The sequence below is a fragment of the Dysidea avara genome, chromosome 4 (genome assembly GCF_963678975.1).
Source record: "Dysidea avara chromosome 4, odDysAvar1.4, whole genome shotgun sequence".
In the NCBI taxonomy this organism is placed as follows: domain Eukaryota; kingdom Metazoa; phylum Porifera; class Demospongiae; order Dictyoceratida; family Dysideidae; genus Dysidea; species Dysidea avara.
The window spans coordinates 25,454,804-25,475,292 of record NC_089275.1 but is presented as its reverse complement, the minus strand read 5'-3'; the positions used below and the strand labels follow the sequence as shown (position 1 = coordinate 25,475,292).

The following is a 20,489-nucleotide window of genomic DNA, read 5'->3' as shown; positions in this document are numbered from 1 at the left end:
ACCTTAGGCCTTATTTTTATTGTTCTAAGAGATGGCCACTACAGTGAAGTGGTCTTATTAAAGAAGTGGCTACTAAATAAGGCTTCTCAACTTAATCATGATATATGTTTGAGGGAAAATTTTCACGGATTGCCACCACCCAAAAGTTTTGAGGGGGCATCACTTTTAGGGAACATTCAAACTGATTGAGCTGCAAATTTCAAGGTAACAATTTTCATGGACAGCTGCCAATCTGCAAAAAAAATCCCTCAAAAATAAAACCTTGCTATATGGTACTTGGAACTTAGCTATAACATGACTGTAAAACCTGTCAAATAAGGTCATCTGGCCACTGAAATAATCCGATAATGTGTCACAGTGACCTACATCTACTCAATAAAACCCCAAACGTGATCAGCTTTACTGAACTTTGCTACTGCACATCTCAGCTCTATGTACAGTATAAATATTTCCTCTATGGGAGGAGTTTGATACCCATATAACTTATAAATCCAACAAAGAATTCAAAAATGGCATGACTTTCAGCAAATTGATTACACGTACAGGGGGTGTACCTGTACCTTATTGGATGCAAGAATGATAATACAACTATGAACACACGTAGTATACTAATTATATACGAGAACTGTCTCTTCCAAACACGTAGGATTTGCCCCAGTCACCCACCACAAGTAGCCGGGTCCTCCATGAGGCTAGTTCACTAGCATAAGCTGCCCTCCATAGCATCATTGTCCAAGCACCACTCACTGCCCCTGTTGAGAACATCAATGTGTAAAGTTATGTAGGAATACTGCATAGCTTCTATGTTGTGGGTAAAGGTGTGTTCTACCATGTACATTATGGTCAGTGGGTACACCTACAGATGTAGTAGAGGGTTTAGGGTTCTCAGGTTTGGACTGTGACAAAAAATGGAAGGAGACTTTGTGCTCTCGTATTCACTATGGACTTGAGCACAGTTTAAAATGCTACCTCGGTTAAGCAATGGGGCTTCTCACTATGGCAGCTGCCTGTATTAAAACAGATGGAAATGATCTAAATTCTCTAATGAGACAATCAAAGACATAATGGGATCTCTGATGACAGCCAGTGGAAACCCCCCTTTAAAAATATATGAACTTTTTGACACTTTGTCCTGATTTTAATTGGTCTAAATACATGTAAAATGGAATTAATTAATTCCACTGTACAAGCTGATGAAAATGATGTTTCCTAATCTACCACACACGCACACACACTCGACATCATCCATACCTATAACTGGCATTTGCAGAACCGCTTTGTTGTCACCAACATAAGCAAAAGATCCAAAGTGGTGATACTCAAATGGTCTGATGGCAGCTTTCTGTAGATCCAGCACACTCTGCTTAGTAACATCTCCATCTGTTGTTGTTAACAAGTGACCAAGGTACTTCCCCTGCTGATCAGCCACCTGATAAAAGTAATTACAATGAGGAATGTGCAAAAAGGCCCAAAGATGTATAGCTGAGACAGGCACCGTCCATGTTATGAATACAAGTTCAAGGAAAAATTAAGTTTGATTAGGGATCAGAAAAAAAAAAGTAGGGAAACAAGGGAGGTCGCCTACACCTGCAGATATATTAGCAAACATTTAATCCCTAATCCAGTCTTATGAACCAAGACCAAGACTGAATTAGGGATTAAATGTTCGCTAGTATATCTGCAGGTGTAGGTGACCTCCCTTGTTTCCCTACTTTTTTTTCTATGATCCCTAATCGAGCTTAAAATTTTAAAATTTTCCTTGAACTTGTTTGTTTACTTTTTTGTAACATTATTATGACTGGTGAACCCACACATACCGCATCAAAAGAAAGGATGGCACCAGAATTAATGCTTTCGTCTGAACATGCGCCCCAGCTATCAAAAACTGCTCGAAAGTGCAGTGGCCATTACGCTTCGCTTTCAGCTATGTTCAACCCGTTACACAGCGCTACAGATGAAAAACAGTAGAAGAAGTGCCTCTGCAACAATCAAGTCACCATGAAAATACGACGATTCGCACGCCCCCAACTATCAATTACTGCTTCAAAAGTGCAGCGGCCATTACGCTTCGCTTTCAGCTATGTTCAGCCCGTTACACGTTACAAACAAAGAACAGTGTTAAAATCATCTCTGCAATCAGTCCAGTCACCACGGAAAATACGGACGATTCCCGTTTACAAACGTATTGTAGGGAAGCCATGTATTGCGCTACCGCAAATCGACACCTTGAGCTGTTAGCAAAAAGAAATGGGACACAAAAGAGGACAAAGGTAAGTCCATGATGCGTGTATTGTACGTACTGCGGTATGCCAAAAGGCACGTCTCGGGACGAAGCGATGTCGAAAAAATCAAGCCCATAGCCTTAGCTGTTATCGAGTTACGCTTGCCTGAAGGCAGGCAGGCAGGCAGGCAGGCAGGCAGGCAGGCAGGCAGGCAGGCAGGCAGGCAGGCAGGCAGGCAGGCAGGCAGGCAGGCAGGCAGGCAGGCAGGCAGGCAGGCAGGCAGGCAGGCAGGCAGGCAGGCAGGCAGGCAGGCAGGCAGGCAGGCAGGCAGGCAGGCAGGCAGGCAGGCAGGCAGGCAGGCAGGCAGGCAGGCAGGCAGGCAGTAGAAAATTCCATTGAATAATTATGATGGTACTGAAGGCACTTTTGGGCTTGGTTATACCTAACCAATACTGCCAAGGTGCCAGGATGGAGTTGTGAAGCTGGTTTTTGATGATTTTTTGGCTAGGAAAACCCAAATCTCCATGGTCCCTAATATACAGTACTACCGTACTGTATGATTAAATCACTAACACAGTACCGGTATTCAGTTACAACACACAATTGTTGTGTATTACCTGTGCAGTCGGTGGTAGCTGTGTCAAGTTCTTGTCCATCTCCTTCAAGCTTTGTTCAAACTCCTCAAAACTGAGTGCATTATCACCAGACTGGTCAGCTTTGTGGAACAGGCTACACAAGTGACACATGTAATCACCTCTAATAATAGTTCAACATTTATTGAATTAGTGTTCAGCACTTTTGTATTACCAGGAGCTCAACACGCCTTTGAGCTCCTGGAATTACTTTTACATTCATCTTGATAACTCTAACACAATTATGTAATTACCACATGCACGCACACACACAAAAAGGTTCTCATTTACACAATAGATCGATCATAATGCAATTCATATGAGATATTGCAATTACACATGCGAGGATGAACTAATGAGCTGTGTGGGGACTAATTGAAAACACCACACAAGGAGTTAACATGATAATAATATTACCACAACCCGAAATTATGATCGGACATCGACAATAATGTCTGAACACTTTTAGAAAGTTGTTGAGTATGTCCGACCACACAGCAAGATTTGTCAGATCATTTCCAAAACATGTAATTTCAGGCCCTGTGTTACTGTTAAGAGATGCGTGGGCTTCAACAAGAATAGACATGTACAAATCTTTTATACCAGCCTACACTAGTTCTTGGTATAGTAAACTTGTTATCAAGCATGACACATGATCTGAAATTTTGATACAAAATAATTAACAATATACAGTACCAGTGATCCTACGTACTACAAAACAAGCCACTTGTGAAATAGAAAGTAATCTAAACTTGACAGGTACATCTTCTTTGTTGTATAACAAAGATCTTTACAATACACTAGACAGTACATACACAAGTGATATAGGACAATGGAGTGTTTACCTATCAATGGAGTAGTCACAAGCCATGGACAAGTAGGTCATCAGTTGAGGATAGTTCAATTTCACGTTCTCCACAAACTGGTAGAACTCTTTATCATCCAAACTACCGTTACCATTAATGTCAGCCCTAGAGTGTGTAGAGTTATATTACTACATATATCAGTCAGCATCTACAAACTATCAGAAAATGTACTCAAGGCTGGTCTTTGTAAAATAAAAGCATATAAATAACTGGTCATAAGCAAGATGAGTACTTGTTATAACGAATACGAATGCTACCACTGTAAATGTCAAGTGTTGCCAATGGTCAAAGACAGTAGTGATTGTTGATCATGAAAATTTATACAGAGTCATGTATGAGAGAAACATTAGTTTCAGGCAATTTTGCTGCAAAGGTGTTACTTCTGCAAAACATTCTCTGCTGGTAACATTTCTGTCATACGTGTAGACTCACACATTTACACCCTTATACTGTACACATGTGTACAGTACACTGTTCTCTTACTGGTCAAATAATTCCTTGGCTCTCTTATGAATGGAGTCAGGTCTAATGGTGGCACAGTCACCAATGGCAAACACACCATCAGCTCCTAACACTCTGAGGTACGGATCAGTTAACAGAGCATTCCTGTAGTCATGGAACAAAACAGTAACATCAGTAAACACTAGAATACTACACATGTACACAGTAGCAAAACAAAGCACTAACTTTAATTTTTGTTATGAAATACCACAATACCCAGTGAAAGAATTGTACACTACAGTAGACCCTCTCTTATCCGGCCCTCGATTATCCGTAACCTCGATTATCCGAAATCGGTTTGGCAAAAAAAAAAATCACGTGCGATTGTTTTCAAAACATGGCGATGGTAAAACGCAAACGGAAGGTGCTAACTGTTGATGAAAAACTGAAGATTTTAGAGTTGCTCGACAATAATTATTCCTTAGCAGCAATTGCAACAAAATATGACATCGGTAAGAGTACCGTGAGCGATATTAAAAGGGATCGCCAGAAACTTCTAGACTTCAAGAAGGAAACGCTAGATATGGGAATGCATCACCAACCCAAGATGATGAAACTAGGAACTAGTGCGATACTGGACAAGGCTGTGTATTTGTGGTTTAAACAAAAGCGGATGGACGGGATACCAGTGACGGGGCCCATATTGTGTGAGAAAGCCGTTCAATTAAGTAAGAAGCTGTTTGGAGACAACTACAAATTCGTTGCTAGTGAAGGGTGGAAATGGAGATTTTGTAATAGACATGAAATACGAAATATATCAAGCCAAGGTGAAAAGTTGTCTGCTAATTATGATGCAGCTGTGGACTTTGTGCCGTCGTTCCGTGAATTTGTCAGAGCAAGGAACTTTCCTTTAGATAACATCTTTAACTGTGATGAAACGGGACTTTATTTTCGTTTGTTGCCTGAGAAAACACTTTCTGCTTCGTTTGAAAAGTCAGTTGATGGGCAGAAGAAGGCCAAAGATCGAATAACCCTGAATGTTTGCTCTAATGCTTCAGGCACTGTCAAACTGCCCATTCATTTTATTGGAAAAGCTAAAAAGCCCAGGTGCTTTAAAGGCATTAACATGGATCTTTTGCCTGTTGTCTACTCAGCACAAAAGAACGCATGGATGGAGTCTAGTTTGTTCCATGAATGGTTTCATAATAATTTCATTCCGTACGTCCAAGAGAAACTAGGCAAAGACTGTGAAGCTGTGCTGCTTCTAGATAATTGTTCTGCCCATCCTGATGCAGATGAGTTAGTTAGTGAAAATGGAAAAATCATGGCTAAATTTCTGCCACCCAATGTTACGTCACTTATTCAACCTATGGATCAGGGTGTTTTGATTGGTTTGAAACGTATTTACAAGAAGAAGCTGCTGAGTAGAATGCTATTAGCAGATGAAGATGGTAGGTCTATCATAGACTTTTTAAAGTCTGTCAACATGAAGGTGGTGGTAGATCTCATTAAGGAGGCATGGGATGAGGTTAAGGCTGAAACACTGAGGAAATCATGGGAGAAAATCATACCAATAGACAACGAAGATGAAGTCATCCAAATGATAGAATTTGATGAACCTGCTGCTGATGTATTGATGATGGTGAGAGTGTTAAATGAAGTCCAGAATGAAGAAAACCAACTTGAAGAAGAGGATGTGCTTGACTGGTTAGAGCAAGATAGAAATGATCAGGGTTACAGGGTCTACACTGATGATGAAATCTGTGAAGTCGTTCAGCTAGAAAATATAGAAACTGGTGAAGATGATGTTGACCAAAGTGATGATGATGTTGATAGCAGTGAAGGGTGCACTATTTCTCATGGAGCTGCTGCAGATATGTTCGAAAAGTGTTTAAAATGGCTGGAATTTCAACCAGAGGCAAACATGTATAATTTGACGACAATACGTGAGCTAAGATCCCTTGCTATTAAAAAACCGTTTGCTTCAATGAAACAATGTACACTATCTAATTTTTTCCATGCGAAGTAACACTGTACATGTACAACGTAACATTTTATTTCAATATGTACTGTAATTCAAATAAAGTGTACATGTGCATGTAAATATGTCATCCTAATGTCTCTTCAGTTATCCGAACGATTTCAATTATCCGAACACTTTATCAAATGGAAATATACACAGGGGGTCGGATAAGAGAGGTTCTACTGTACTACTATCCTTCCAGGGAAGTTATTAGGAGACCATACAAGTCAACAAAGTGAAGGTGTGAAGTGGACCTTACGACATAAAGTTGTTCATCAACTTTTAAAGACATGCTTTTCAAGATGGCAGCACAAGAGGGAGTTGAAGAAATGTTAGTCTTGTACCCACTCATCTCAACCACAACACAATATTGGGTTGTGCGCCACCAAGAACGGGCTACTGTTGTTACTACACACACTAGAGTGAATTCACACACACACTACAGTCTTGCACATGTGCAGCATTCCTAAATAGGCCAGCCAAATCATAACAAACTGCAGTAAATGTGCTGCTCTGAGTCCTTCTGCTCCTGAAAAGCTGCCCAAAGTGGCTGCATGGGCCATTAACATAACACCCCCTTTTCACCTCTTTGCACTCAGATTGCTTGTTTGTATGTAACAGTCCTCTACACCATTACCTCTACATTCCTGACTATTCACCAGTGATATTGACCAAAATGTTCTCAGCCCTCCAGACTGTGGCCATTTCACCTTTCTACCATACCAGTCCTCCAGACTGTGACCATTTGATTTTGTTCATACAGTACATACCAAACCTCCACACTGTAACCATTCCAGCCCTCTATGCTTCGCATATAGTACCTGCATCATTTTCCTTATAGTAGCCACGACTATTAATACGGTATTCAATATACTGTAGTATACAGCTGTAGGCAGCCTGGAAAATGTCCCAAATATCCCCTACAATTAGATTTTGTCTGTAAAACATAATGGTCAGTAAGCCATAAGTCTACATACAAGGGCATCCATGTACCTGTATCCTCATCTTGAGTACCCTAGCATACTAAGAGAAATGTGGTATTAAGACCTATTTTTGTTCATATTTTGTTGCCAGTAGGAAACCATGACACAGCATGCCATGAAAAACACATATCTTGTGTCATCGCACAACAACTTCTTGAAAATTTAGTGCTAAAAATCCTGTCTTCAACCCAAGCCCAGGCCATAAGTTTTCATATACTAACCATGATACCTTACTAGGGACCGCCTTGTCTCACACCCACTGAGCCCAGAAGCTTATTAGCAACCATCCATACAGTAGGTCAATAATTAGGTTAGAGTTTTGGAACCTTCTCTGTGTTGTCCTAACTCATTAATAAGCAAGTACCACCCACTGTACTGATACTTTTGTTTCTGCTGCTGCGGGAAATGCTTTAGTGTAGGTGGTCCCATCCTGTATTATTAGCCCATCATGTCGAGCCCTGGCGCGCAGGTTGACCACACATAACTGCACTGCCAGTAACCTTTCAACTACTTGTCCCTTAATTCACTCAGTACTACCAGTCTATCAAATGAAGAACATTAACTGTTAGGCCTTTTGTCCATACTGTCAACAATAATAGGGTGTAACTAATCACTGGACTGGACTACTGGACTGGAACACTGGACTGGACTACTGGACTCAGATTTTTTTTGTTTTCTTATGTTTTGATCACTAAACTTAACTACAGGTAGTGTCTAATCACTGGACTGGACTACTGGACTGGAATATTGGAATGGACTACTGGACTGGAATTTTTTTGGTTTTACACATTTTTAAAGGTTGGGTTACTGTACATTTGGGTGACTTGCGACAACATTTCAGTACTGAGTGGTGAATATGATACTTTAATCCTAAAAAGTAGCTGTGATAGCCAATTAAATACATTTCTATTCACTGCTATTCTACTGTATGGCATGCAGATATGTATACCCAAAAATATTTCTTTCAGTGTTAGGCACACATGATTACTGTGATACAACTTTCTGTAACATACAGTGTGTGCGTGTGTGCATGGGATGTGGGTGAACACACAAACTAGATCCCATTGCATAACTGGTTATTACTGGAATGAAATGTCTGCATTCTGTAAATTGTACTACAATGCCATTTAGTTAACAGGAGTAAAAAATTGCGTGGTCATAGCACAACAGCATACAGTGCGTACAAGTTTTAATGTGCAACAATCCCCATTACAGACAGTTACGTACATATCATGGACTCCAGTGGTATAGAAAGTTGTATCACAATAATCACATGTGTCTAACAGTGAGAGAAATATTTTTGGGTATACACTGTACATATCTGCATGCCATACAGTAGAGTAGCAGTGAATAGAAATGCATTTAATTGGCTTATCACAGCTACTTTTTAGGATTAAAGTATCATATTCACCACTCAGTACTGAAATGTTGTCACAAGTCACCCAAATGTACAGTAACCCAACCTTTAAAAATGTGTAAAACCAAAAAAATGCCAGTCCAGTAGCCCAGTCCAGTGATTAGACACTACCCTTAACTACATGTAAAATTGTTTTAGAAACTGACACCATTCACCACGAGACATAAAACTTGTACATTAATCACAAAAACTGCACTAAAACTTTAGTGCAGTTTGTTATCAAAAATAATTTGTAGCAATATATGTTTCAAACACTGTGCACTGTTAACACTACTAATGCATCTGTCTGTCTTCTCTAGCATTCTTTTGTAAAATAGCATACGTTTTACACCATGCAATTACATTATGTTACTGTAACATAAAAATCACCTATGCCCTGTGCATTCACTTCAGCTTTGCTGGCTCTTTGGTATATAATGTTTGTAAATAGCAACAAGTGTGCAGTGGTACACATTAAGCTTCTCAATGCGCACACTTTCAAACAGGAAGGTAAGGTTACACATATTTGCAAAAAAATGCAGTGAGTGTAACAAGAGGAAAACCAAAGCCATACCATTAAAAAGACCACCAAAACTATATCGCTCACGCTTTTTCAAACATATTTAATAAAGCCTTAACAATAAAAGAATAGATTGTATGTGTATGAGAGCCTCAGTAGCCCCATGTGTACTCTATGTAATCACCTTTAGTGGTTGAAAAAATGTGTTTGAGCAAATTTTATGCGAGTCCAGTAATCCAGTCCCGTAGTCCAGTCCAGTGAATGGATACACCCTCAGCTCTATACTACTAACAGATGAACATCATTATTGAGTACTTTGATCTGTTCTGTTAACACAGGTAGGAACATTATGATTGAGCCCTGCATGTGCTCAGTTCTATAAACATCTACACATTCAAAGCCTTTTTGCTCCATACTGTCAACCCAACGTTGTTTGTACAACTGTAGGTAGGCGACTATTTAAGGGATAGCATATTACACACAGATGTACAGATGAATACAGGCGCATGCATGCATACACACACACATGCACGCACGCACGCATGCATGCACGCACACACACACGTACCCACAACACATGTACAAGCACACACACATACACACTTGTTGTTCTGTTCAGGTAGTGATTCACACAAAGCTTTGGTCAGTGGTTGAGGAGCAACTCCAGTGGACCATACAACGAGGCCATAAGGATGAAGTGAGGTCTGGTTGGTCTTCTTGTCCAACACTTCTACATTCTTCTCTGTCACTTTCACCACCCTAGTGATAGCACATACCGTAAGTAATCTGTGAAAATATGCTAAGTTTTGACACAAGCATTAAGCACACATAGACTGTTTACAGCTGTAGCTTAATTTCACAAAACAACATCTTTACATGCTGAACACAGCTGGCTCCTTAAAATATCTCCTATCTCTGTATATCACAAAATTGTTGCCACTACACTGATAATACTGTATTCTCCCGCTTGTGTACTTATGTTGGATAAGCATACATACAGGTAGTACAGTATATGTACTGTATATTCACATAATGCATGTACATACTGTAACTCCATTCTTTAATGTTTCAATATGAATATTGGCAGAAGTGGTAATCCAGAAGCTGCCTACAAAACGCTATCTCAAATAAAAGGTTCAAACACTCTTGAAAACTTCATAATTGCATACTAACAGCTATGCTATGGCAACAATGGTAAAGCACAAAAATGCAACTACATTAATTGCCACAGATGATTGCATTGACATGATAACCACATCCACAAGGTAGACACATGTTTTCAACGCATTATGCATGCACTACTACTGCTACTGTCAAAACCAGTAAATCCACAAGTTCAATACAATACAAACAGACAAACACATACACAGACACACACCTAGCCTTGGTGATCAAGTTGATTTTATCAGATTTAAGTGTCCCCTCAGTATACTCGCTGATTGCACTATCATAGGTATTGAGTACTGATCCTCCACTTTGTACTAGTGTCACTTTACAATCATTGATCACATTAGGATAGATCTTGGATACATCTTCCCTTAGAAAATCTGCACATTCAGCAGCAAACTCTACCCCAGTGGGCCCCCCTCCAACCACAACAATGTGTAAGAGACGTTTACGTTCTTCTTCTGGCTGTCCAGGGATGGATGCGGTTTCTACATTATCTATTAGTACGTCACGGATTTTTCTTGCATCTTTTATCTCTTTTAGGAAATGGGCATACTCATTGACCCCTGGTGTGTTGAAAGTATTCGTCCTTGCTCCAACAGCGACCACCAACAGGTCATAATCTAGATCAAAGCTTTCTACAGTCCCAACTACACCTGACTGATCCTTGCAATGAACCGTCTTGCTCTCAGTGTTGACACTAACACATTCTGCTTCCATGAAGTGAACAGGATACTTTCCAAACTTCTTGGCCACTATTTTACGGACTGGTTCCACGATGCTCCGTGCTTCTACCGTACCCACAGTGACGCTGGGCAGTAGGGGTGTAAACAGAAAATAATTTCTAGGAGACACTACCACAACTTCAAACTGGCCTGGCTCCAAATGTTTTAGTACACTCATTGCCCCCCAGCCTGACCCGAGGATGATCAATCGCTTTCTTCCTCCTTCAAAAGTTGGTTTACTTATTTCTTTGACATATTTCCACCCGTAGTAGCCGCCGAGGAACACACCCAACGTGCCGAGTATTTTCCAGCGCCATCTTCGCTTACGAGGCTTGGCCTTGGAGGAATATTGTACAACGAACTGTGATAAACTGACTCTCCGCAGCAGTGAAAGCATACCCACACTCTCACGTGACTAATATTGATTATGCAAATTACGTGTTCTCGATGACGTAATATGCACCACAGCTACCGATGGTATATTAAAAGAACCAATGATGAGAACTGCACACTTTAAGTAGACTATTGCTAGCTGTCAAATACCGTAGTCCTCCTTGACAACCATATTCTCGACTGAGTTGCTGTGACTTAGCATGCAGTACCTGCGTGTAAGCCAGTAAGTGGTAAATTCTCAGTGTCCGCACTGAATGACTGTTATAGTTATCCAAGTGAACTGGATGCGTTTGTATGATAAGCTGCTGGATGACTGCCCAGTGTACAAGCTAACTCGCTTAGTTTAAAACTGAGCATTGGTCACTTAATTAGTAATGCTAACATACTGAATTAAATGCACACTGCATGTGTGTGTCGGCTTTGACTTCCAAGTAGCTAGCTACTTCGAGCCACAAGAGCATTGAGATTCACATGAGATCATCTCTACAGTAGTATTATAGCTACCCCCAGTTTTGTGTTGAAAATTTTGTAAGCATTTACAACTGAGTTTCTTTCCAGTGCAGTGAGATTATATGGTCCTATAGCTTTCATACTGTACACAGCATGTGCTGCAGTTTGTCCAGCACTTAGTTTTTTCCACTGGTGGCAATTTACAAGTTGTGAAAATTCCTAAGGATCAATATACACGTGTATAGGTATGTAGTTTTCTCGTCATCGTGAGATATAGCCTGGGTCTGCATATCAAAACTTGTGTAAGATATTCCGGATTTCCGAATGGGTTACGCCCGTTTCATATAAAATAACACCGTCTTTTAAACAAAGCGCCATAACTTTCGCGTACTCTGGTTGACAGACATGGAGTTTGGTTTATCGGACTCTTTGATGAAAGGCGATTCGATTCATGTGTAAGTTCTTTGTGTAGTAACGAAGGGGAAGCTAAAAAGGAGCCTTGTACCGCAAAATTTACGTGTTCAGAAAGTCCGTAAAAACACGTGTTTTTTAACATATCTTTGTAAACTGACCCGTTTAACAATTTGTACGGTCGGAGTCTTATTAAGCATCCTTCGCTGCGTAGAATGATACCAAATTTAGCGAATTTGGTGGAGGACAACAACTTGTAAATTGGGATTTTCCCGCTGAGATGATTAAATTTTAGTATGGAGCGCGTATTATGTCGTCATAAGCAGTAAATAACTGTTGCTATGGCAACATTTTCCCATTTGTACGGTCGGAATTGGATAGAGAAATCATAGATACAGTATACCATATACTGGTATACTGTATCTATGGAGAAATTCAAGGGCTTTCTTTTATTGTATGGTGTCCTGTAGAGATTTTGTGAGTTAAGGTTGTAAATTTTTTTGTATGTAGTGTAAAATACATGTATTTTACATTGGACAACAAATGACAAGGAATGATGAGATTTTATGATCAGCCTGTTTTACTAAGTTGAGGTTTCAAAAAAGATATTAAACAGATATTAGATTTATTTAATGCATAATTCTTAATTTTTAAGGGTTTAACCATAGATAATAGAGTAAAGGGATAGGAAACGCAAGCGATTTCCGGTTTCATTTCCGTTACGCGTGACTTGAAAGGACAAGACAGTTTTGTGAGAATTAGTGTTCTAAGCAGTGTAAATAGTAATCCAACAGACTACAGTAAGTATTTAGGCCTATGTGAGAGATTTTGGCGAGAGAATTCAGACCATAGATTTTGTAACAAAGCGTATCGCATTAACCGTGATTGTTACACGCTGTCACACTTTCGCTCATCGTACCTTCATGCCTCGTCCATACCGCTTCTTTTATAGCCGGTTCCACTTTCGAATCTTGTGGTAAGCTAGGCGTATCACCAACACAGTCTTTTACCGTTGCGTTGTACTGCAAGGTGGTTTAAACTTTTGGTTAAAAATGGAAGATACTTAGTCGTTTCTTCAAGCAACAGTTCCTGTTTTGCTCCGATATTTCCTCTGGTTCCCTCTGTTAAATGGTAAGGAATAGGTTTATCACAGTTAAAAGGATAGAATATATTTACGAAGAAAGTAAAGTGGTTTAAAGTAATTTTTGGTCCGTTTTTTTCACTTTCAATCTCCTTTAATTTTGCGTATAACTTCCTTGAGGGTTGGTACCATCCTATTTCCCTCGATTATTTACTTGAGTTCACTGTAGCGAAGTTTCACAGTCATTGGTTACAAAATTCTGTCGTTACAACAATTTGTTTCTCTTTGATACAAGCGCAGCAAGCGTAACGAGTATGTTCGTGACGTACTACACGGAATTCGAATAGAAATGTACTATTTTGTGACGTCACGTTATTGCGTTTCCTATCCCTGTTACTCTATTATCTATGGTTTAACCCAGTGTTTTGAAAACTTTTAATGTTGACCACCTGAAAATGCTTCCCATACATATGTTTTGATATGGAAAATGTTCTGCTGAACTTAGTATAGGACCTCTTGTTCTGCATCTAGCAACAGCTTCTGATTAGCATTAAGCTGCAGGTTGTTCAATGATAACTTGAGAGCAGTATTTCAAAGTCCTGTATAGCTGTATTATCGGTTCTGCACTAATTTGCAACAAGCCTTTCCTACAGCTTAACACCAATCAGAGTAGAGCAAAATCCTACATGCTGGGAATGTCAGTAGAATAAAAACACTGCTATGCTGACCCAAGCAGTCTGGTTATGTATGAGACTATCACAGACAGCAAGGGCGGATCCAGGAGCTGGCAAAGGGAGGGGCACAAACAGGCTAAGTTGTGGGTGGTTGGGGAAAGCCAGATTCTATTGTTAGTTGCTGCATTTTTGGAACAGCAAATAATCACCTCTTAGCAGTGTCTCACTGTTGATTTTTATCATTTTGGCCTTTGCAGATGGTTGTGAAGCCTTAAAAGCTGTTTAAAAGACTCTGAATGTCTTAACCAACATCAACACAAAATTGTTCATCAGCTTATTCCTTCCATACAGCTACCATCTTATTTCTTACCAACTCATTTCTTACCAACTCAGTATCCAACTAGACAGCTCCATCAACATCGATTTATTATCCCAGTCAGTTCCACTGTATCGTATCAGAAAAGTTTCTTTCCGAATACTTTAAAAGAATGGAACACTTCACCTAACAATTTTATTGAAGAGCAACCCACAGAAATTTTTACCAACCACCTTGTCATCACACAATAAATAATTTTATGCATGCATGTATATGTTAAATGTTTTTATTTTTGTTTTTGTAATTACCTGGGTCAATTATCAGCTGTGCTGTCTCGACCCAGTATATAATCATAATCATAAAACACGATAATTAATTTTAGAGGTGCTTAGTACGCACGAATGTGCTGGATGACAATTTCACTGCTAGTTTGACTTGGTTTCTGGTCAATTTGTAATAAATTCTAATAAAATGTGCATAATTTCATGAGTTTTACAAACTGATCTTGGCCTGACATAAAGTTTAATATTTTAATCAGACTCAAGTATGGCTGTATGGCTCCTCCGAAAGGTGTGTGTGTGTGTGGGGGGGCATTTGCCCCAAATGCCCCATCCTGGATCCGCCATTGGACAGCATAAATATGTGATTTCATCGGTATTATTATTATTATTATTGTTCCTATAGCTACATCAGTGCACTGACTGTATACAACAAAGCTTATAGTCTCAATGCAATAACACTGTACATTCTATATGCATGTGTTTTCAACAGACCATAATGGATATTTCAAACACTACTACTGTCCCAAACTATACAGAAGATGATTGTCCACTTCCTGAACTGTGTGATGATCAAGGAGGTGATAATGTGGGTCTTGCATTTGGTCTCACCATTGCTGCTGGACCTCTGGTATTTCACAGCAAAAATACTGGTTGGATTTAGTTAGTATTTCAGTGAAGGACACATACAACATCACACCAGCAGCCAGAGCTAAACTACAAGCTAGCCATTGTTTACTGGTTCTCTTCACACAAGGAATAAATGGGAGAAAACTGCCGAGAAGTGTGGCCACATTATGACCTAGTTACAGTTGTTAGCTTTTTCTGTGGAATTCTGTTGACAATAGTACTTGACTTAATTACAAAATTTCTCATGAAGTTGGACTGCATGTGCAAAGTTTTCATACTGTGCCGGTAACTCAAGTTGGTATAAGAACAAGCACATTGTGGACATTCCAGTTGAGTCAAACCGTTCTTTAAGTGTACTGCCTGGAAGTAGCTCTTCAGCAACTGAGGAAGTGGATGTTACAAACTCCAAGGCAAACTCTGATGAGTTGCCATCTTAATTACTAACCCTACCTGTAAGGAATTAGAATGTATGCCCTCTGATGAAACCAATGTTGAATCTCACAACCCAGAAACTCAGCCAAATAGCACCATCAGCAATGGTACCAATTGCACTGAAGCAATTGAGCCAGTAGTCAATGGAGTAAATAATGAAGATGGAATAGTTTCGTATTTAGAAATGTCTGATGAGGTAGCTATAATTGTTCAGTTACAGTATGTATAGTTGCTTAAATAATAGAATGCATAAACTACTCTACTCTAATAGAGCAATTGATACAGTTGAGATCTGCATGCTGCTTCACTGAATACTTATCTAGTTATTATGGTAACACTTTAGGTGGAGAATGGATCAGCTAAGGATGACAAACAAGAGCACAGTAGGAAAAGTCTTCATAAGATGGGACTACTGACATGTCTGGCAATAGGGATACACAACTTTCCTGAGGGAATTGCAACATTTGTGGCCACCCTTTCATCTCCATCACTGGGAGCAGCACTAGCTATAGCAATAGCCATGCATAACATTCCTGAAGGTATGTGTGTTGCTATGCCAGTGTACTTTGCTGCTACTGGTAGTAAACTGAAGGCTCTGTGGTGGTCATTCCTTTCTGGAATTTCAGAACCAATCGGGGCCTTACTTGGCTGGCTGATTTTTAAAGAGTTGTTTGGCTCAGTTGTATATGGAGTATTGTTTGGCCTTGTAGCAGGAATGATGGTGTACATATCACTAATGGAACTGTTACCAACTGCCTACAAGTATTCTCAAGATAAGACATGTCATTTAATTCCTGTCTCCCTGATAATAGGGATGGCTATAATGGCATCTAGTGTACTATTATTTTTGTACTGATAAAATAATAGTCAGATTAAATTACAGATAGTATTCTCCTGTGTATAATTAAATGGTGTATATATGCAATTACTGCTCAAATCAGCAACTATATGATTGGGGACTGGAAATATACATTAATAAGTTTGTGTAGCCGCATTCGTACTTTACACATCATGACGTGGCCCCATAGACAGTAAAAAAAGTGTATACTAGGAGTGTATGCATATAGCTGTAGGGTATTCCCCAGCCTCTTTCAATACACACCTACATGTTCCATTACCTCATTCAGTACCTGTGGCGGCTATATCCAGCCCAGACACTTATGCTTCCTTCACAGCCAGGCAGATTCTGCAACCACATCTATAATTTTAATTTACTTTTTTGTTGCTATGCATAATTACACGACAAAAAATGTTAGTCACTATATCAGCCACTTTAACCTTTCATATAACAGTTATGTCATTCTCACTTGTAAAATTTCAACACCTCACCTTTTCCATTAAGCATAAAAAATTAATAATTACAAATGAAGGCATGATCAATATTAAAATCACTAAAAATGCATGGTCGGCCAGCCAGACTAAATGGTGAGGCATAAAAATAACTGATGGATGGCATGACCTCCATTTTATACAACTCACTGTATATGCTTCTGTGAGAGAATGCCACTTAATTACCATATTATGTAAGTGTCATGTATGCTACCTACAGTCTAGACATAATGAAATTCTAATTTTGAAATGTCAGTTGCTTTGACTAAAAACTGATGCATTGCCGTACATCATTATAACTGTATAAGCTACTCACAAAGGTAGCTAAGTCTATATTATATAGTCATTCAAATATGCCACTCCACACATTAGCAGAGATCAACCTTTGTTGAAAGCCAACAGTTCCACCCAATATGAATATGTTGTCAGCCACACCCACAACTGTCGGACCACTGGTTGCTACTGGAATATTTGTCATTAGTTCCCATAAACCAGTTGATGGATTGAAAGCATGTACCTCACTAGACTGGATGGTTGCATCAGATGAGTGTCTTCCTCCAACTGACAACAAGAACTTGTTAGACACAACAACAGGAGAAGAACAATGCCACGGAGTATCATTTAGAGACTGCCACTTTAACTGGTGAGTTGAGAGTGTCTCCAAAGAAGCAGAAAACACTTTTGGTGAAGATTTATCTTCCACATCATGTCCACCCAATAAGTAGAGTGTGTTATTCAGAACAGCTGTCTTGAACTGGAAGTGTGGTGTTGGGAGGTTGCCACAAGTATACCAACATCCATTGGTATTGTCTAGTAACTCAACAGTTGGTATTGCAGTCCATCTACCCTTCACTATGGCCTTTCCTCCTATAACAATTAACATGGAATGGCATCCGACAGCAGTAGCACAACTCCTGGCAGTTGGCAATACATTGTAGTCCATCCATTGTCCAGCACCAAGAACAAGTACCTTGTTGGTGGTCTCATCAACATTAACTAATCCTCCAGCAGTTATCAGTTTATCATCCAGTACAGTCATAGCAAAAGCACGGTATGGTGTGGTGATGGGGTTGGGGTCCCATCGGTTGGTATATAAATTGTACACATCTAATCTGTAGCAGCTGAGGTGATCATTGACACTTCTTCCCTCAAAACCACTACCAACGTAAATTGATCCATGCAATAGCACAGCAATACACGTTGATCGACCAACTGGTAGAGGAGGTACATTGTTCCATTTCACCTTTACTGCCTTGTTAAAAATATCTGGGACATCCACCGGTTGCTGTGAACAATAAGGTAATACACAGTATCTGTCAATATGTAGAATTTTTTTACCTGTGCCTTAGCTGTTGGTGGTATGGCCAACTTCTCAGTCACGTGTCCTACTTGCCATGTCACAGAGTTCATGGTAACGGCTGGATTCCAACCACTCTCTGCTTCTTTCATCCTACTCATTCTCTCTGACACATTTGTTATTTGAGGACGCATATCTGGATTATCATGAAGACATTGCTCAACTAATATTCGTAAATCTGCTGGTACTGCCTCTCCTATCATTTTCTTCATGTGCTCTTGACGTCGTTCTGTTTCAGATAATGCTACCTTTCGTCCTGTTTCAGGATCAGTCAGAACATAGTGTAATGGAGTAGGCCACTCTTGATTCACCACATGAAGTATCAATCCGCCATAGGAGAATACGTCAAGGGAAGGACCATACTTAGGAGATGGCAACAAAGCTTCTGGGCTCATGAAGTCTACTGTTCCTGGAGCACAAGTCTTTGTGTTTGTACTGTCAGGTGTGATTGCTTTGGCTACTCCTAGATCACTGATTTTTGCCACAAACTGGCTGTTCAATAAGACATTATTGGGAGAAAGATCTCGGTGGACAACGGGAGGATTATGGCTGTGTAGGTACCACAATCCTCTAGACACATCCACTAACATAGACAACTTCACAGACATTGGAATATTTGGGTACTTCCTCACCACTGACGTAAGGCTCTCCTGCATCCTCTCCATCACTAGAACTGGTAATCGCGACTGTCCACTAGGATTGTACACTCCTAGAAACTGTACCACGTTTGGGTGACTAAGGGCCCCGCTACGAATGCACTCAGAAAGGAATGTTTTCTTTGTCGCTTCATATTCTTCTGGAGTAACTCCTTGTACTAAAATGGAGTGAATTTCTTTAGCCGCGTAAACACTCCCGCAATATTCCACCTCGAAAACTCTCCCGTACGCGCCAGCACCAATTTCATTACCATTTGGTTTCACTCCAGTGAGATAAAGATGCTGGAGGTGGTCACTCTCAGAGGCGTTGTCCATCTTCTGATCTTCTGTGTGTGAGCCTAGTCTCGTCCTCGCAGACCCATTCTCCGGGGTGGCGCTTATCGATTAGAGATTATAAGCGCCCCCTCTGAAAGGGGGGAAGCAGAGGAGGGTGGAAGCATAGATAATAGACGGAGCGATGCTCGAAAATATTACGCTAATTGCATACCTCTGTTTAGAATTTCACGTGAGCCTCAATAGTCGCAATACAAAACTAGCGAACGGTGGGGATCATTAGATATTTAGATTGTACTTCGTGTTAGCATTATGATGATGTACTTTGTTTTGTAAAATCACTTAGTTTTCAGGGCAAAACTGATGAAACACTTCAGCGCGTAGTACGCTTGCACTAAACCAGGTATGTATATTCTTCAACAAGACAATGATGCCACACTTCGTTACACCATCCACACGATTTAGTTAATCCAGAAAACGAGCATTTAGCATAATTCATTTTAACGGCGCTTAAACAGCTTCCACCCTCCTCTGGGGGGCGCTTCTAATCGATAAGCGCCACCCCGGAGAATGGGTCTGCGAGGACGAGACTAGTGTGAGCCCTCAAGGACAGAGTACAGTACTCCAATTGATAAGCGCTGCGCGAAGAATAGAGTCACATGCGCCTTATCGATTTTTAGGGACCAACTCAAATTTTAGGAGGTTGATTTGTTTATATATAGGGTTTCCAACTCAAAATGAAAAGTTGCTTCCTTTTGTTGTTTCTGGAGATTTTCACACAGACTGACCTTTAAGATAAAGCAAAACAAGTGCTAGAGTATTATTGGATTGCTTGTAGCATTAGTATCAGCGAGTATCAGCATAATTTTAATGCACAAAAACATCCAAAAAGTGGCCACATGACCAAAAATACCATAATAGTTACATTGGACAGCCAATTTGAAAAATCACTGTATTTTAAGGTGATCTAAGTCACAATTAGTGTATTTCGTACCTCAATGGAGACTTCTATATCTTTTTAATGCTATAGCTCATCCTGTATAGCTGTATAATGTGTGCAAAGCACACATGTGATGCATGCATACGCTAGGGGGGGGGGGGGGGGCATGCTCTCCCATGAAATTTGAAATTTAGATGCTCTGAGACTGCATTTGGCAAAAAATTTAGTGTAAAATTATCTGTAAAATAAATGCACATCGAGCATGCACATTGCTTATTATAGGTGCATGCCGCA

General features: G+C 40.0%; 3 protein-coding genes across 5 annotated transcripts; 1 reads left to right on the top strand and 2 right to left on the bottom strand.

Annotated features, from left to right (window-relative positions):
- Nucleotides 1-502: 502 nt before the first annotated feature.
- Nucleotides 503-11,418, bottom strand: LOC136254536 (uncharacterized). The gene is made up of 7 exons (XM_066047272.1): nt 10,462-11,418; nt 9,687-9,842; nt 4,204-4,326; nt 3,700-3,825; nt 2,840-2,951; nt 1,252-1,429; nt 503-752 (listed from the first exon to the last, which is right to left on the bottom strand). Exons 1-7 carry the CDS (start codon nt 11,370-11,372, stop codon nt 613-615), a joined length of 1,746 nt encoding a protein of 581 aa, XP_065903344.1. The 5' UTR covers nt 11,373-11,418; the 3' UTR covers nt 503-612.
- A 721-nt stretch (nt 11,419-12,139) lies between these two features.
- On the top strand, nt 12,140-16,584 carry LOC136254532 (zinc transporter ZupT-like). Of its 3 annotated transcripts, XM_066047267.1 has the most exons (4): nt 12,140-12,273; nt 15,072-15,660; nt 15,718-15,836; nt 15,984-16,584. In XM_066047267.1, exons 3-4 carry the CDS (start codon nt 15,825-15,827, stop codon nt 16,494-16,496), a joined length of 525 nt encoding a protein of 174 aa, XP_065903339.1. In that variant the 5' UTR covers nt 12,140-12,273; nt 15,072-15,660; nt 15,718-15,824; the 3' UTR covers nt 16,497-16,584. The 3 variants fall into 3 exon arrangements, with proteins under 3 accessions (XP_065903339.1, XP_065903337.1, XP_065903338.1); XM_066047265.1 differs by having other exon boundaries at nt 15,072-15,836; XM_066047266.1 differs by lacking the exon at nt 12,140-12,273 and adding an exon at nt 12,564-12,706 and having other exon boundaries at nt 15,072-15,836.
- A 400-nt stretch (nt 16,585-16,984) lies between these two features.
- Nucleotides 16,985-19,404, bottom strand: LOC136254526 (uncharacterized). The gene is made up of 2 exons (XM_066047247.1): nt 18,308-19,404; nt 16,985-18,254 (listed from the first exon to the last, which is right to left on the bottom strand). Exons 1-2 carry the CDS (start codon nt 19,295-19,297, stop codon nt 17,313-17,315), a joined length of 1,932 nt encoding a protein of 643 aa, XP_065903319.1. The 5' UTR covers nt 19,298-19,404; the 3' UTR covers nt 16,985-17,312.
- Between the last annotated feature and the right edge of the window lie 1,085 nt (nt 19,405-20,489).

Bases quoted from the DNA above. Each gene is read 5' to 3' on its own strand.
- LOC136254536 (XM_066047272.1), bottom strand. From the start codon at position 11,372: ATGCTTTCACTGCTGCGGAGAGTCAGTTTATCACAGTTCGTTGTACAA. The intron at 3,826-4,203 runs GTAAGAGAACAG...TACACACTCTAG, and splicing joins GCCAAGGAATTATTTGACCA to GGCTGACATTAATGGTAACG. The intron at 1,430-2,839 runs GTAATACACAAC...TACTTTTATCAG, and splicing joins AGCTACCACCGACTGCACAG to GTGGCTGATCAGCAGGGGAA.
- LOC136254526 (XM_066047247.1), bottom strand. From the start codon at position 19,297: ATGGACAACGCCTCTGAGAGTGACCACCTCCAGCATCTTTATCTCACT. The intron at 18,255-18,307 runs GTAAAAAAATTC...TATTGTTCACAG, and splicing joins CACCAACAGCTAAGGCACAG to CAACCGGTGGATGTCCCAGA.
- LOC136254532 (XM_066047265.1), top strand. From the start codon at position 15,678: ATGCCCTCTGATGAAACCAATGTTGAATCTCACAACCCAGAAACTCAG. The intron at 15,837-15,983 runs GTAGCTATAATT...GTAACACTTTAG, and splicing joins ATTTAGAAATGTCTGATGAG to GTGGAGAATGGATCAGCTAA.